Raw genomic sequence first — 18,742 nt, 5'->3', positions numbered from 1 at the left:
CAGTTTGCACATTCATTTTTAGTATTGTTGGGGAAGAATAATTCCTCTAACCTTCTACTTTCTTCAACTGATCTAATAATCAAGTTGACATAAGACAGATTAACACAAGAAAAAAAGAAGTTTAATTGGGAAAGTTCAGGAGTCCCACAAGCACAGTGAGACCCCAGGAGAAGCCTTTGGAGGCTTATGTGTGATCTCATGACACAGAATGCGAGAGGCGCCCCAGGCTTCAAAGGGGAGGAGGGTGATTCACAGAAGAGCAGGTGTTTGGTAATTAGATGTTTGTCCAGCCATACAGGTACGTCATTCAGATAAAGTTATCTCTTGGTAATAACTCTCTCTCTCTGGCCAGGCCCCCTTTCTAAATTCTTTTAGGTAGTGCAGAGAGAGGGAAAAGGTTTTCTTTGTTTCAGTTGGCTGTGTCTTGATCGCCTACAGCTCCAAAAATATGCATAACAATGCGGCACATTTTGGGGGTGGCGTTTTTAATCCCTTCACCCTCCTGCACTACTGTGGTCTAGGTACAGCTCTGCTTGTATTAAATTTATTTTTCAGCTTATGTGTTTTTTTCCTACCTCAATAGAATGTAAGGTCTGTACATGTGGCCTAACATAAGAGTGGGTCACATTCATTGGATGGTTCCCCGACACCCAGAGTAGCAGTTGGCACACTCTAGAGACTAAGTAAATACATTTTTCTAATTGAGTAATGATTGACAAATATAATCGTAGATATTTAAATTGCACAATGATGATGATGTGATATATTACACATATACATTGTGAAAAGGTTACCAAGATCAGGATAATTAAGACATTCATCACCTAATAGTTAATTCTTTTTGTGTGTGTAGTGAGAATGCTTCAGAGCTACTCTCAGCAATTTCAAGTATACAATATTATATTATTAACTATAGTCACTGTGTGTGTCTTAGATTTTTGAAGAGATAACTGAACACTCATGTTCACTGCAGCATTATTCACAATAGCCACAGTATGGAAACACCTAAATGTCCTTTGATGGATGAATGAATAAAGAAAAGGTGGTATATATACATAATGGTATATTATTCAGCCATAAAAAGAAGGAAATCCTGTCAAAAGACAACTATTATATGGAATCTTTATATGTAGAATCAAAAAAGAAAAGAACAATTTCACAGAAGCAGAATAGGATGGTGGTTGCCAGGCACTCGGCCAGGGGGAATGGGGAGAAGGGTAAAAATGTTCAGTTATATGAAGAATAAATAAGTACATGTAAATGGATCAAGTAGAAAGGAGTGAGGAGGCAGTATTGGGTATTAGGGGGTGTCGTGTGTGCTAGATACTTCCTAGTGAAAGTGCCCATGGAGTTCCCACCTCGATGGGTTCCTGCTGTCCTCAACCCGGTCATTAGAGGAGTTTTCCCACACATGGGAGGCCAGTGCCCCTGACGCCACTGCAGGTCGTCCCTGCGCCCCTCCTTCATTTGTGCTGGGCAAGCAATGGATCCTGGTTTGACTTTTATTTCCCATGACCTTTCTACGGGTCAAAGTAGACAATCTGGTGTCACTTGGATGACAAAGACACAGTGTCAGACCTCCTTCTTTCTCATTTCCTCCTGAAAAGCACAATTCTCAAAGTATGGCTGCTGTGTTGAGTGACGACGCTAAATGGCAAAATTTCCAAAGAGCATCCCTGTCCTTGGCCTAAATACCAAGACGGGGCCCCTCCACTTCCCACCTAACTTGCTCGTCATCTTTGCATCAAGAATGGATGCTATTTACCCTCTCTCTCCAGACTGCCCATTGGGCAGACTTTGGGCTGGGGCTAGGGGCAGCCACTGGAGCCTAAGGCAGGTCAGGCCAAGCAAATCCAGTCTCTTGGGAACTCCCAGCCCCAAGCACTGGCCCTCAGTGCTCCCAATGGCCTCAGACACAAGTCCCCAGTCTTGAAGTGACACAGCCCTGTGAGTGTCAGAGGACACGGTCTCCTGCTCAGCTGCCATTTCTCTTTTCCCTCCCTCATTCTGGGTCCTACAGCAGCTCCTCTGGACATTCTCTGCCCTCTCCCTCTTCCTTCCTTCAGTCCCTATGGTCCAATCCCTCCTGGAGAGGGTCCCAGACATCCTCCCCACCCACCATGTCTCTACAAACCTGTCCCTCGGGATTAATTGCCTGGACCCAGGGTAATGTTCTCATCAAAACTTTATTGATGAGGAAGAAAGAGCAACAGCTCCTTGTTTATAGCAAGATATTAGTGGATCTAGAGTGGAACCAGAGCCTGCTGAGAGCTAGAGGGGGCAAGGAAGGCCAACACAGAGACCTGAACTTTTAAAAAGGCACAGAGGACAAGACATCTCAGGGCAAGAAGGGATCTGAGTTGGGAGAGAAAAAAGACTTACTGGGCTTGAGGAGAACTTTGTCAGCTCAAGGGCTGGAACAAGAGAGCCACGGAGGGGAGAGCCTCTGCAGGGGACTGGTCCCCAGGGCCTCCCATCAGCTGTCACCTCTAGGAAGACCAGAAGAGTCAAGATCTTCTTCTGTAACCTGGGAGGGGTCTCCCCCCAGCATTCCTGGGTGCCTCAATGGATCCAGAGGAGCAGTGGGGAACTCTATGCCTTGGGGTTAGTCATAAACTCCAAAATAACTCAGAGGAATTAAAGCAGAATTCCTGGATTTCTGCTGATCCCAGTGGAAGGGTGTCCCAGCATTGTAGCCAGGCTCCAGTTTCTAGAAGAGGTGATGTTGGTGGGCTGCAGAAAAAGAGGACTGCCGAGTTGCTTCATCCTGGAAAGGGAACCGGATGCACAGAAACATTCTAAACCCCTGAACAAAGACCCTGGAGCAATGTTTTGGAATCTCACTTGAGATCCTGTGACTGGAAAAGCAGGACAGGACGTGCCCCTGATGGGTTCAGAGGGCTGCTCTGACCTGGGCTGCAAATGAGGTCATGAAGACAGGGAATCAAGACAGGGTAGAAATGCGAAATCCAGGCTCCTCACCTGACCCTGGGAGTCCTGCTGGGCCCAGAATTGGGTGGGAAGGACGGCACCTCTATGCACCTGTGCACCCTCCTCCTCGATGCTCAGTGTGTCCCCTGAGCGAACAGGCTCTGAGTGGAGGTGGACAGAGGAGGTTACACTCTACCCAGGGGGAAGGGAGAGGTCTGGGCTTTTTTCTAGAACATTCCAACACTTTGACCCCTCATAGCTCCTTGGATCTCACAGAAGCTGTGATCCTATAGAGACATCCCCGGCTTGGACTCTGCTATTTGCCCATTTACACTGACATAACCTGAAGTCCGTCAGTCAGTCCTTCCTACCACTTAGGTTGTCTGACAACTCGGGGGGCCTTCTGTACCCATCACCTGAGGGAATCTACCAGTTATTCAGTGGATGGAAGTGGGCAGGTTTCTATCCCAAGCCCACACCTGAATCCACCAGCCTAAAAACGGGAAAAGAGCAGTGAACCTTTCATTTCCTGTGAAGGTTAATCGAGGTAGTGGATAAAAAGTGCTGACACCGTTGCTCACCACGTTGTGTTCAATAAACAGAGAGGTTTATGATTGTCATTGTTACTAATCTCACTCTATTGCAGCTTATTAATAAAGGGGTTTGGTGGCCTGGGAGTTAAAATGTCTATTGCGTACAATCCAGTTTACCCCAATTTTATGCAAAGGCTATTTATACCCAGAGCAGAAATGTGGTGAAAGGAATCTTCTGGAAAGATACCAAGGTGGAGAACACTCTTCAAAACTCCTAGCCTTCTTTGGCAGTTTTATAATTGAATTACCTGGATATCACAGTGAATGGAGGAAAGGAAGGCAAGAAGAACTCTTAGGGGTGGAGGGAGGGTCACACTTTCTTTGCATCCTGAAACTGCAAAAAAATCTCCATGTGATGAAACCCAAGGCGGGAGTCATCCCTGACTGTGGCAGATCATGAAACACCAAATATAGCTTCTGAACTTTGTAGGGAAAGGTGTTGGTATGTTTGAACAGTGCTTAATATGAGAACAAAATTTTATTTCTGTGCCTAATGGTGTCACTTTGATCAGAACTTGTGTTGAACTTTCTTAATTTTGAGGAAATAGTAATTATCAACATATACTTGGACAGGAGCCAATGGGGTGGTGGTTCAGCTGCCAGAGGTCCTGGACAAAGGCTGTGGCTAATTGCCATTGGGGAGCGTCCTCTGTGGGAAGAACCTAAAAGAAAATGTTTACTGGTAGCAGCCACCACGATGAGGACAGGGTTTGGTGCACCTTATCCACGTTCATGTCTCCCCTTGTATCCAAGTTCCCAAACAGCCCACAGTGCCCACCCTCAGGGGTCTCAGTCTTGGAAATGTCTGACTTCCCAGGACTCCCAGCCTCTCCCTCTGCTCACATTCTCAGATTTAGTCTTTTCATGCCAGTTTGCTGTGCTGACACCATCTTTCTGTAAGGAAACACCCCAAACATGACACTGTTTCCCTTTTTAATTGCTAAACTCCACCAAGAGAAAAGTCATTTAGTCTCCCTCTTCCCCAAGAGAAAAAAAAAGTATTTCACATTGTTTGGGTCATTCAAAGGGTGCCTTTGGGAATGGCCTACTCCACACTGCTCAGTCCCCACCCCTCCTCCTTATTGTGATTTTGACCTGACTTCTTTCAGAGGAGCCCTGACTTTAGCCTGGGGGGTCGTGAACATCTCCAATTGCATTTCCCTTGCTCCCTGAATAGGCTCATGGTCTGCTATGTTTCTGATGTAAAATCTAAGTGACAACTTGATACAGATAGGAATTTATGTTGTTACCTTTGGGAATGACCCCAATGTGTTTTTAAAGTCGCTTTAATTGTGGGACATTTTGATTAAGTTGATCTGGCCAAAGATTCCCCAACAATGATGCTTTCAAGTTTTGTTTTATCTTTTCAATGTCAGGAACCAATAATCTCTTCCCAGTCACACACCCTTGGCTATAACTGACCCTATTAGTAAAACTCAATCAATGTTTGTGCAGTGAATCAATGATTGAGTCCTTGAATCCCCTCCCCCCCATTTATTCCCTCCTGAATGAATACCAGATTCAATCAATTCACCTGGTTATAGGCAAAGATCCAATCAGGATTAACCTGATGGACAGTCTGGAATTCAATCAGGCATTGCTTTCTGATTGGATGGTAGTAGTTGCAAAGGGGGAAGATGTGATTAAAAAGGCCTATAAAAGCCTCAGGCACCAAAGAAGATATGCAGAAACTTCTTTCTCTGGAGTCACTGCCTGGGTTCTCCACCGGATCTGAGGTCTGAGCACCCTGCCACATCAGAGCTGGTAAGTTACAGACCTCAGCTAAAGACACTCTCCTCTTATCTATGGTCAGCAGGTTTTGAATGGTGGCATGTAGCTATGGGTGGCAGGGAGATTTTCTTTCTTTTCAGATGTACAAATGTAAGGCTTTGATTTTTGCCTCTAAGTGTAATTTTGCCTTAATCCCAAACACCTTGATTTGTACTTTGGTTTTTATCATTTAAGAATCTCTTAACCAACCAGATTTTATTTTTTAATGAAAACATCTGTTTGGAATTTTATTTTTTTACATTAAAAAGCTTTAGTTTGCACAGGGACTTCCCTGGTGGTCCAGTGGTTAAGACTCCACGCCCCCAATGCAGGGGGCACGGGTTCAATCCCTGGTTGGGGAACTAAGATCCCTATGCCTTGTGGTGCGGCCAAAAGATTAAAAAAAAAAAAAAAGATTTAGTTTGCACAAATGGCAATCATTTTAGGCATATCTGCTTCATCTTTCCCAGTGCAGTTAACTGTGGAAACTGAGATTGGAGACTGTGTTGGGCCACAAGATGCTCCTATTCCCATAGTTTTAGGGCCCTAAGTGGTGGTCTGAAAGGTTTCCCCCAAAAAGACCGGGGTCAGCCTTCAGGCTCATGGTACCCACTTCCCAGTGCAACCTAACTGAGCAAAGCAGTGAATGGAAATGGATGGACGAGTGGGTGGGTTTCTTCCTCCTTGGTACTTGTGAGAAGCTTGTTCTGGTGCCCACAAGGGCAAAGCTATGGCTTTGGGCCCACTGAGCCCAGAGTGGAATTCTGCTAAACTGAGGCTCTTCCCCCACTGTCAGAGCAGTGACTTTGGCTCTGAGTTGGTTCTTCTGAAGGGTGGGGAGACCGAGTAGGGGGTGTTCATGCTTAACCTGAGAAAGATTCCTTGTTCCCTGCAAGTTTCCACAGGATTCCTTTAGGAGCAGAGTCACGATGAGTGTCCAGAACCCCCTGAGACTCCTGGACCTGGCGGGAATGAGCTTGCTGAGGGATGAGGCCTCCACCATCACGGCTCTGAAGGATCTGCCCACAGAGCTCTTCCCCCCAGTGTTCATGGAGGCCTTCTATGGGAGATGCAGCGAGACCCTGAAGGCCATGGTGCAAGCCTGGCCCTTTGTCCGCCTGCCTCTGGGGGGCCTGATGAAGATGCCTCATCTGGGAACCTTACAAGCAGTGCTGGATGGGCTTGATGTCCTGCTTGCACAGAAAGATCATCCCAGGTGAGTCTGATCAAGGGAGCCTAGTAAGGTTTTGGGCAGCTCTGAAGAGAAAGCTGAAGTCAGGAGAGTGGATGGACAAGGGATGGAACAGAGGCTTCGATGATGCCAATGAAGAGACACAGAGACTTGGCCATTGCTGAGCTCATTTGGGGAAATGCCTTCCAGCAGTGTATGAGTGCCTAAGATGCAGGGGAGCCTGAAAGTACATGTCTCAGCCAGGGATGCGTAAGGGTAATAGGTGTAGAAAGCCAGGAAGGATGGAAGGGGAAAGGTGATGGAGGAATGTGAGGCAGAGAGGGAAGAAGAGGGCAAGACAGCAGGTGATGTCAGGGATGAGAAGTAAAAGCTCGGGTGGGGAGTCTGAGTGTTGCCTAAATGCTGAGACTGTGATTTCATTATGTGTGGATCTTAAGCCATCGCTGCCAATCTGCTGTTTCCCCACAGGAGGTGCAAACTGCGGGTGCTGGATTTAAGAAATACCAGCCAGGACTTCTGGAGAATGTGGTCTGGATACAGGGTCCATGGATGTTCAAGCTCACTGATGGCCCAAGTGGCTGAGGACAGGTCAAGGGCAGAGCAGCCCAGGGCTCCCTTGGAGGTATTCATAGAACTTCATCTCAAGGAAAGGACCGTGGATGGATTCCTCACCTACCTCATCAGGTGGGTAGAGCAGAGAAAACCTTCCATACACCTGTGCTGTAAGAAGCTGAGGATTCTTTCATTTCCCATGGAAAATATTATGAAGGTCCTGAGTATGGTACAGTTGGACTGTATCCAGGAGGTGCAAGTGAATTGCACCTGGCATCTGTCCACCCTGGCCGTGTTTGCTCCTCTCCTGGGCCAGATGAATAAAGTGCAGAGACTCCTTCTCTCCAACATCCACATGTCTGCACTTGGGGGGCAGGAACAGCAGCACTTTGTCCAAATTACCTCTCAGTTCCTCAGGCTGCACCACCTCCGGGATCTCCATCTGGAATCTCACTCCTTCCTTGAAGGATGCCTGGACCAGATGCTCAGGTGAGTGTGCACCATTGTTCAGGTAACAGCGAACACAACACTAGAATATCCAAAGCACTGTCCCTTTTGCTTCTCTATCCTGAACTGTGGTATCACATAACCACACAAATCAAGGTAGGGGCCCAAACTGGGATAGAGCCTCTAGAAAGGGACACCCTGCTAGGAAGTTATGGACTAGGGGTTAGGATCTAGTGGTGTGGGTATATGATTTCTTCTTTAGGAAGAGATAGCTTGGTTTAGATGAATTAAGAAAATAACTAAGGGAAGGGGGCATTGAAGAGGGAAAACTCCATCAGGCCTGAGCATTTCTAAATGGAAGCTCTGTGCTCACCAGTGCTGTGACCACAATGAGCCTATCTCAAATTCCCTGTTTGCAAAAGGTTGTTTTTTCCTCCTGATAAGGTAATTAATATATGGATAATGCGTGATTCTGGAGATGCTGGTAATAGATCAGGAGCCTAGAGCAGAATAAAAACTGGTAGATGGTTTGCAGATGATGCAGGAATGTAACTGAGCCCCTGCAGACTGGCAACCTCAATTGATGTCCTGAGATCTTGCCCTGGTGGGTCCACTATGCACATCACCCAGAAGCCTTACCTGGCCTGAGATATGCGTGCCTGTGGCCCAAACGTGGGCTGAAGGAAACCTGAGTAGGAAGCATTTTATGTATGTATCTTACTATTAAAATTAAGTGATGCCCACTCTTTACTGAGACAAGGTGTCAGGCTCTCCCCTGAGTGTGTTCTAGTGTACTCTGTTATCTTCGTTCATCCTCATAAGAAGTGTAATAAGTTTTTCTCTGCTTGACTGATGAGGAAAGAGAGCTTTCAACTTGACTCAGTCACACAGGAAGGTGAAAGGACTCAGGTTAAAATGAGACTGGGCATTCTGGGTATTGATCGTTATCAGATGATCAGACTAACCTTGGGGCTGGGCAAATCACTTGTCTCCCTACTTGAGGTCAACTTCCACCTCGGTTTCCGAGACCTAATTGCTCTGTTTCTCCCCAGGTGTCTGACAAACCCCTTGGACAACCTTGCAATAACTCACTGCCTCCTTTCGGATTCAGACTTGAGCCATCTGTCCCAGTGTCCGAACATCAGTCAGCTAAAGGGCCTGGATCTGAGTGGCATCACCCTGACCTACTCTAGTCCTGAGCTCCTCCCGGTTCTGTTGGAGAAAGTTGCAGCCACCCTCCAGGAACTGTATTTAGAGCAATGTGGGATCATGGACTCTCACCTCGAGACCATCCTGCCGCCCCTGAGCCGCTGCTCCCAGCTCATGTTCTTTAGCCTGCGGGGAAACCTCATCTCCATGGCCATCATGGAGAAGCTGCTGCGACACACCTCCGGGCTGCCCAGTTTAAGTCAAGAGCTGTATCCTGTCCCTCAGGAGAGTTACAGCTCTCAGCGAATCCTCCAACCTGGGAGACTTGCACAGTGTCGGGCTGAACTGTTTGAGATTCTGAGAGTCTTAGGACGTCCCAGGATCATTTGGATTAGTTCCAGCCCCTGTCTGCACTGTGGAGATAACACATTCTCTCATCCCCAGCCCATCGTATACCGCTGAAATCCCCCTAACTACTTGGGTACGTCTAACAGCTTTCTTCTGAGCACTTGGAAACTGATATCTAGGACATAGTTGAATCGTAAAGGGAAAACAGACCCATGGTTTCAGACATCTGCTCAATGTGAATGGAGAAGAGAAAGTGATTAAGGGAGGGTGCAGGATTGCAGAGGGAAAAGTTGACTCTGACAGGTAATAGGTCTTTTGGGGACATGTGTCTTATAGAGTCAGAAATATGAACCTAAATTTCTGGAGGTGGATTGAGTCTTGGGACCCACGTGTTGGAGTTATCCCTGGGTAGATGGTTGTAAACGAATGGTCAGAAATAAAGAGACCCTCAGTGTAAACTGACTGCTGCCCTCCATGCTGTATTATCCTGATTTCTCAGTTTATACCGCAGGAATCCAGATACTGATGGAAGAAGACAGTGGCTCTGAATTGTCTATGATCTGATCTTACCGTTCCCACCAGTTCTTTAGTCCGGAGCATCTCATACTTCCTTGCTTATTTCTGTGGCTGTTCAGTGGGTTAATACACACAAAGGGGAACATACTCAGTGGTCAGTGAACCACTGGAGTGAAGAGTTCTTGGCAGGGTCCTCACTGCTGGCTCAGGCCATGACCCTGGACATGAGCAGTCCTCACGGTTCTCCTGGTGGGTCCATAACTATCACTTCTTGACTTTTCAATGTGGGGGGAATGGGCTTTACTGCACAAGGCATGGCTCCCAGTTCTGGAAGGGGTCATCCACACTGCAGATAAGCTGAACCTCTGGACCCATGGTGAGTAATGGTCCTTACTGAATTAATCCAGTTGGACCAGGGAAGTTATACAAATTTCTTTTAGCTAACTATTAAAATCATACAGGCATGTAACATGGTTTTAGTGTTTTTATACCTCATTAAAAATTATATCCTTTCAGGACTTCCCTGGTGGAGCAGTGGTTTAGAATCCTCCTGCCAATGCAGGGGACACGGGTTCGAGCCCTGGTCCGGGAAGATCCCACATGCCGTGGAGCAACTAAGCCCGTGCGTCACAACTACTGAGCCTGCACTCGAGAGTCTGCGAGCCATAACTACTGAGCCCGTGTGCCACAACTATTGAAGCCTGTGCACCTAGAGCCCGAGCTGCACAACAAGAGAAGCCACCACAATGAGAAGCCCCACTCGCTGCAACTAGAGAAAGCCCGAGAGCAGCAACGAAGACTCAACACAGCCAAAAATAAATAAATAAATAAATTTATTAAAAAAAATTATATCCTTTCAGGGGCTAGATTATATCAATGAGAGATTGAATTTATTCCCATAAAACCTATTTCTCACCAACAGGGAAGACTAGAATAGCATGTTTTGCCATCAAATAATCAGAATGTATAATGTATAACAAAACACTTGTGGGTGTAGGTGACCTCCTTGCCTGTGGTAAGACTGTATTTGTCAGGGTTCTCCTGAGTAACCGACAGGGTACGTTTGATTGCTGAGCAATGTGTCAGTGAGGGTTACCACCCCCTTCTCAGTTGAAAAATCCCCATATAACTTATTGTCTGCCCTCCATAGCCTCATTCCCACATCCTTGGTTCCACTAACTAGATCCTGTAGAACTATATTTACTCCTGAAAAATTCTGTGTGTAAGTGAATCTGATCATTTCAAACCAGTGTTTTCCAGGGTCACCTGTATATATATTAAAGGAGATTTATTATGGGAATGGGCTTGCATGATTACAGAGGCTGAGAAGTCCCTCAGCTTGCTGTCTGTAAACTAGAGAGTCAACAAAGCCAGTGGTATAACTCAGACTGAGGATTAAGGTTGAGAATCAGGTAAGCTGATGGTGTTACTCCAAGTCTGAGGCCAAAGACCTGAGAACCAGGGGACTGCTGGTTTGAGTTTCACAGTATGGAAGCTTGAGAGCCAGAAGCTTTGATATTCATGGGTAAGAAGAGAGAGGAGGAGAGAACTTGTCCTCTTTGTTTCATGCAGAACCCAAGGATTGCATGATGCCCACCCATACTGATGAGGGCAGATCTCTTCACTCAGTCTACTGTTTCCAATGTTAATTTCTTCCAGAAACACCCTCATCCAGAATTCGTTCTTTACCATCATTTTTTTGCACAGCAATATTCATAGAGAAAAATTTTAACCATCATAGTGACCCTAACAAAGGGCATTCACAGCAAAGCTCCCTGCTGAGGATTCAGGGGCTGGTGTTGTTGACTCAGTAAGGGAGGGGATATAGAGTTGGGGGGACCTTAGGTTAAAAGCTCAGTTTTCTTGTGAAAGAAAGACAATGTTACAAACCTAGTTTCTGGGACTTTTTTTTTTTTTTTTGGTTTCTGGGATTTTTGTAGGATCCAATGAGATGATGCACTTGTGGGCTTGGCACCCAACCTGGCAAACAGTAAGACATTATTAAATGAGTCTTTTCCTTCATAGCAGAAGCCCCCAGGATTCTTTATCTCTCTAGCTTACCCTCTATTCCTTGCAACAGAGGAGGAGAACAAACCCAGGACATGAAATGTGTCTCAGCATTTACATGTGGCCACCAATGAATCATGATTTACCAAGCTGCTCTAGTAGCCAGTGCAGGGAGGGTTGGGCGTGGACATAGAAGTGATTGGATTCATCTCTAGTTATAGACATTCTGAGCCTCAAGTCCTGTAGGCCACCTGCTGGTTGATCAGGCCAGAGGATATAAATTTGGCCTGTTTGGCAGACAGGACAGCATGGTTCAGTATTTTTTTAAAAATCTGCTGTTATGTAAATGCTAGTTGACTAAATAATTGTGCTGTGAATCATTTAAATATTAAAGATATAAATATTCTTATAAAACTATAAAGGAAATTTAGTATTTTAAAGAATGCATGTGGGTTTAAAAAATGTTTAACTTGGTTTGGAGTCTCAAAACAAATAGGACTTAAAAACTGATTTTAAAAATCAATGAGCATTGGGACTTCCCTGGTGGTCCAGTGGTGAAGAATCCTCCTTCCAATTCAGGGGACACGGGTTTGATCCCTGGTTGGGGAACTAAGATCCCACCCACATGCCGCAGGGTAACTAAGCCCACGGGCCACAACTAGAGAGGGAAAACCTGAACATCACAACTAGAGAGAAGCCCGTGCGCCACAACAAAGAGACTACGCTGCAGCAAAAGATTCCGCGTGCCTCAAGGAAGATCCCAAGTGCCGCAACTAAGACCTGACGCAGCCAAAAACAAGCAATGAGCATTAATTTTTTTCTCCTTTAGAACACATTTAAAATAATAAAATTTTAGAGCTAGAAGGATTACAATTATATTTATAATAGTAGATTTTATTTATTTATTTTATTTTAAGTTTTTAAATTTGTTTTTGACTGCGTTGGGTCTTCGTTGCTGCACGCGGGCTCCCTCTAGCTGCGGCGAATGGGGGCCACTCCTCGCTGCGGTGCGTGGGCCCCTCACTGAGGCGGCCTCTCCCGTCGCGGAGCACGGGCTCTAGGCGCACAGGCTTCAGTAGTTGTGGCACACGGGCTCGGCAGCTGTGGCTCGCTGGCTCCAGAGCACAGGCTCAGTAGTTGTGGCACACGAGCCTAGTTGCTCTGCGGCATGTGGGGTCCTCCCAGACCAGGGCTCGAACCTGTGTCCCCTGCACTGGCAGGTGAACTCCCAACCACTGCGCCACCAGGGAAGCCCCAGATTTTATTTCTTAGAGCAATTTTTGATTCATAGTGAAACAGCAGAAAGTACAGAGGGTTCCCATTTAACTCATGACCCCACCATATGCACAGCCACTCTATCAACATCTCCACCAGAGTAGAAGATTTACTATAAATCATGAGTCTACATTGAGACATCATTATCACCCAAATATCATAGTTTACACTAAGGTTCACCCTTGGTGTTGTGTATTCTCTGAGTTTTGGCAAATACATAATTGTATACCCTACAGAGTAGTTTTACTGCCGTAAAAATCCTCTTTACTCTGCTATTTATCTTTCCATTCCTGCAACCCTGGCAACCACTTATATTTTTTATTTCCCCAGAGCTTTGCTTTATCCAAAATGTTATATAATTGGAATCATCCAGTATGTAGTCTTTTCAGATTGGCTTCTCAGTTAATGATATACATGTAAGCTTACATGTAAGCTTCCTCCATGTCTTTTCATGTTTTGATAACATTCCATTGTCTAAACATACCAGAGTTTATTTAGTCATCTACTGAACAACATCTTGGTTGCTTTCTTGGTTTGCCACCATGAGTATCTGTGTGCACAATGGTGTGGACATAAGTTTTCAACTCATTTGGGTAGATACCAAGATTGCTGGATCATATGAAAAAGTTATGTTTTACAATTATTTTTCTACCTTGACAATCTTACCTGTTAGAGATTATCTCATTAAGGGAAGGGACTGTGTCTTTATCATCTTGTGGTCCCACAACTGAACAAGAAGCCCAGTGAGGCAGTAAATGTCTATAACTGCAGGTGCATGGAACAATTTAACATCAGTTTATAGCCAAATGTTATTTTGCACTGCAATGCAAATTGGGGAAAGTCAACATTAGCAGGCTACTGATAACATAAACAAGTTGGATATGGAAGAAATAGCACTTGTGTTCTATTTGAACCTATAAATTGTACATGAAAGTGTAACCAAGCAGGACTCTCTGGGGCCTTCCCGGGGCAGATCCCCACCATATTCTCCTCCTGCCTCTTGTTTGCAGAAAATCTTTAGCCTCTTAGGACTTCCCCAAGTTACAAAGAATAAATTGAATAACAAAATATGAGAAAATGCAGAAACAAAGGAAAACAGTCAAGCAAGACAAAATAATAATACTTTAGCCATTAAACAAAGTAAAGAACATTTAGTTTCTCCTCACAAGCTATAGATAATATTCTGAGCCATAGCCTTTGAGCTGTTTTGCAGATACAGAACCTCCCATCAGGTGGAAGAAGTTAATTGTATCCAGACCACAAGCACATACACCACAGACCAGTTGGAACCAGAAGTTTGATGATGCTGACTCCCAATTACATCACCATCAGCCAATCAGAAGAATGTCCAGGAGCTAATCATACACCCCACAACACTCTCCTGTCTTTAAAAGACTTTCCCTGAAAGTAATTAAGGAATTTAGCCTTTTAAGGAATAGTTGTCCTTCACACTCACAGAACCCATGATATCAGATGGATGAAAGACCAAATGTGGGAGGCTGATCCAGCCTTAGAAAGGAGGATGACAATTTCCAAAGCATAGAAGAGATGTTGGCTCCCTGTCATCAGTTATGCCATAAGAAGAAGGCAGTCACCCTTTCACACTACTGTTGGTAATTTTCTCACAAAGAAACAAAATACTTTAGCTCTAAATGTTTTAAATTACAGTGTACTAAGTACTAGTTTTAATTTACCTATATATTTATAACCACAGCAAGAAAGTTCTTAAATTTTTTAAAGGCCACAGGATAACCATAGTTTTTCTTTTTGATTATTAAGATTGGGTTGTAGTTTCAGTTTGCACATTCATTTTTATCATTGTTGGGGAGGAGACACGTTTCCTCTACCCTTAAACGTTCTTCAACTGGTCTAATAATCAAGTTGACATAGGACAGATTAACAGGAGAAAAAAAGAAGTTTAAATGGGAATGTTCAGCACAGTAAGACCAAGGAGAAGCCAAGCAATTGAGGCTTATGTGTGATCTCAGAACACGGAATGGGAGAGGGGGCCTGGGCTTCAAAGTGCAGAAAGGTGATTCACAGAAGAGCAGATGTTTGGTAATTAGATAGTTGTCCTGCCATATAGATACTTCATTCAGATAAAGTTATCTCTTGGTAAGAGCTCTCTCTCTGGCCCAGGCTCCCCTTCTGAATTTATTTAGGTAGTTCAGAGAGAGGGAAAAGGTTTTCTTTGTTTGTTTCAGTCTGCTGGGTCTATAGCTCAAAATAATATGCATACCAGAGTAGCACATTTTGGGGATGGAGGGGCTCATTCTGAACTACTATAGTCTAGGTACAGGTCTGCCTGTATTAAATTTATTTTTCTGATTATGTGTTTTTTTGTCTGCCTCAATAGAATGTAAGGTTTGTACATATGAGATAACATGAGAGCAGGACGATGTTATATTCATTGGATGTTTCCCCATCACCCAGAATAGCAGTTGGCACACCCTAGATACTCAGTAAATGCATTTTTCTAATTGAGTAATAATTGACAAATATAATTGTAGATATATCAAATGTGGAATGTGAAGATGTGATATATATATACATTGTGAAATGATTACCAAGATCAGGATAATTAAGATATCCATCACCATATCGTTGACTTTTTGTGTGTGTGTGTTGCGGGGGGAGGGTGAGAATGCTTAAGATCCACTGTCAGCAAATTTCAACTATATAATATTATATTAATAGCTACAGTCACTGCGGGTGTATTAGGTACTTGAAGAGATATCTGAACACCCATGTTCACTGCAGCATTATTCACAATAGCCGAGATATGGAAACAACCTAGATGTCCTTTGATGGATGAATGGATAAAGAAAAAGTGGTATATATACATAATGGTATATTATTCATCCATGAAAAGAAGGAAGTCCTGCCATTTGTAAAATTATGTTTGGACCTGGAGGATTTTACGCTAAGAGAAGTAAGCCAGAGAGAGAAAGGCAAATACTATATGGTATCACTTATGAGTACAATCTAAAAAAAGAAAGAAAAGAAAAGAAATTTCTCAGAAGCAGAATATAATGGTGGTTGCTAGGGGCTGGAGAAGGGAGAAATGGAATGATATAGGTCCAAAGGGTACAATCTTCAGTTATAAAAAGAATAAATAAAAGCTTTAAATGAATCAAGGAGAGAGATGTGAGGGGGCATTATTGGATATTGAGTACTAGGGGGTGTCTCATGTGTTGGGGACATCCCAGGGAACTGGTCCACAGAGTCCCTGCCCCCAGGGGGTTCTGCAAGTCCTCAACCCTGACATTAGAAGATTTTTCCCACAAAAGGCCAGTGTCGCTGAGACCACTGTGCTCCTCCTTCATTTGTGCCAGGCAGCCAATAGGTCTTGGTTTGACTTTCATCTCCCATGACCTTTCTACGGATCAAAGTAGGCAATCTGGTGTCACTTGGATGAGAAAGACATCCTCCTAAAAAGCACAGTTCTCAAAGTCTGGAGGCTGTGATGAGTAAGGAGACTAAACTGAAAAATTTCCAAAGAGCATCCTTTCCTGGCCTAAATGCCAAGATGGGGACCCTCCACTTCCCACCTAACCTGCCCCTCATCTTTTCATCCACAACGGATGCTATTCACTCTCTCTCTTTCCAGACTGTCCATTGGCCAGACTCCATGCCCTTGGGCAGGGGGTGGGGGCAGCCACTGGAGCCTAATGCAGGTCAGGGCAAGCGAATCCAGTTCATTGGGAACTCACAGCCCCAAATCCAGGCCCTCAGTGATCCCCAGTGACCTAGACACAAGTCCCAAGACTTGAAAGGACACAGCTCTGTGACAGCCAGAGGACATGGTCTCCAGGTTGTCTGTGATTTCCCTGCTTCCCCCTTATTCTGGGCAACATACCAGCTCCTATGGACATTCCCTCCTCTTGTCCCTCTGTAACAGGGTGGAAGCTTTGTATTCTATTACAAGTGAATCACTAAAGCGATGTTGCCTATAAACTTAAATTATACATAATGGCACATCTCTGGGAACACTGTCTCCCAGGTAGTGAGCATTAAGCTAAAATACATTTGTTTAGCTCACAGAAAACATCCTGACCAGGCCCACCTGTGAATGACTACAGAACAGAAGAAATTAATACATTCCCTCCAGAGTCTGAACAGAACCAGGAAATGTTCAACTTTACTGCCTCCCCTTAATATAAAAGAAGCCTGAATTCTAACTCAGGCAAGATGGTTCTTTGGGACATGAGTCCACCATCTTCTCTGTCAGCCAGCTTTCCCAATAAAGTCACTATTCCTTGCCCCAGCAACTTGTCTCTCAATTTTCTAGGCTGTCATGCAGTGAGTAGTATGAGCTTTGACTCAGTAACACCTCTCCGTTCCTTCATTCTCTGTAGCCCAATCCTGCCTGGAGAGAGTCACAGACATCCTCCTCACCCACCATGTATCTATAAGCCTGTCCTTTGGGATTGTTTGGACTCAGGGTGATGTCATCATCAAATCTTTATTGATGAGGAAGAAAGATCAACAGCTCCTTGTTTATAGCAAGACAGTGGATCTAAAGTGTAGCCAGACTTTGTTAAGTACTGGAGAGGGCAAGGATGGTCAACACAGGGACCTGGACATTTTAAAAGGCACAGAGGGCAAGACATTTCAGGGCCAGCAGAGATCTAACTTGGGAAAGAAAAAGGACCTACTGGGCCTGAGGAGAACTTTGTCAGCTCAAGGACTGGCTCAAGAGAGTCACAGAGGGGAGAGCCTCTGTAGGGGACTGGTTCCCAGGGTCTCCCATCAGCTGTCACCTCCAGGAAGACCAGAGGAGTCAGGGTCCACCTCTGTAACCCAAGAAGGGTCAACCTCCAACATTCCTGGGTGCTTCAGTTGATCCAGAAATGCAGCAGGGAAACTCTTTGCCTTGGGGTTAGTCATATTTCCATAATAGCTCAGTAGAACTTGAGAAGAATTCCTTGATTTCTGCTGATCCCGGTGGAAGGGTGTCCTAACACTGAAGCCAGGCTTCACGTTCCAGGAGAGGTGATGTTGGTGGGCTGCAGAAAGAGAGGGCTACTGAGTCCATGCTGGGAGAGGAAACTGGATGCACAGAAATATTCTAAAACCCAAAGCAGGGACCCAGGAGCAGATGTTTTGGAATCTCACTTGAGACGCTTTGACTGGAGAAGGGGATCAGGACGTCCCCCTGGTGGGCTCAGACAGCTGCTCTGACCTGGGCAGCAAATGAGGTCATGAGGACAGGGAATCAGGACAGGGTAGAAATGCCAAACCCAGGCTTCTCATCAGACCCTGGGAGTCCTGCTGACTCGGAATTGGGCAGGAAGGATGGTGCCTCTGTGCACACGTGCTCCCTCCTCCTAGAAACACAGTGTGTCCTCAGAGCAAACAGGCTCTCAGTGAAGGAGGACAGAGGTGGTCCCCACCCTCAGGGGGAAGGGAGGTTGCTGGGCTTTTATAACTTCTAGAACATTCCAACACTTTGACCCTTCTTACCTAGTTGGATCTCATGGAAGCTGGGATCCCATAGAAACATCCCCAGCTTGGAGTCTGCAGTTTCCCCATTTCCAGTGACATCATGTGAAGTCTATCTGTCAGTCCTTCCTAACACTTAGGTTGTCTGACAATTCCGGTGACCTTCTGAACCCCTCACCTGAGGGAATCTACCAGTTATTCACTGGGTGGAAGTGGGCAGGTTCCTCTCCCAAGGCCATCCCCGAATCCACCAACCTAACAATTGGGAAAAAAGCAGAGAACTTTACATTTTCTGTGAAGGTTATTTGAGGTAGTGTTAAAAAAATGTACTGGCACCATTGCTCACCCAGTTTGTGTTCAATAAACAGAGATGTTGATGATTATCATTGTTACTAATCTCACTCTATTGCAGCTTATTAATAAAGGTGTTTGGTGGCCTGGGAGTTAAAATGTCTATTGAGTGCAATTCAGTTTAACCCAATTTTACACAAAGGCTCTACAAGGGTTAGAAATGTGG

General features: G+C 45.0%; 1 protein-coding gene across 1 annotated transcript; it reads left to right on the top strand.

Moving 5' to 3' along the window:
- Window positions 1-6,223: 6,223 nt before the first annotated feature.
- On the top strand, window positions 6,224-9,261 carry LOC101336511 (PRAME family member 12-like). Its single transcript, XM_019918798.3, has 3 exons — window positions 6,224-6,510; window positions 6,955-7,527; window positions 8,538-9,261. Exons 1-3 carry the CDS (start codon window positions 6,224-6,226, stop codon window positions 9,094-9,096), a joined length of 1,419 nt encoding a protein of 472 aa, XP_019774357.2. The 3' UTR covers window positions 9,097-9,261.
- The last annotated feature ends 9,481 nt before the right edge of the window (window positions 9,262-18,742 follow it).

This window comes from Tursiops truncatus, chromosome 1 (genome assembly GCF_011762595.2).
Source record: "Tursiops truncatus isolate mTurTru1 chromosome 1, mTurTru1.mat.Y, whole genome shotgun sequence".
NCBI classification, from domain to species: Eukaryota; Metazoa; Chordata; class Mammalia; order Artiodactyla; family Delphinidae; genus Tursiops; species Tursiops truncatus.
The sequence above is the reverse complement of the archived record's forward strand: the minus strand, read 5'-3'. Positions and strand labels throughout refer to the sequence as shown.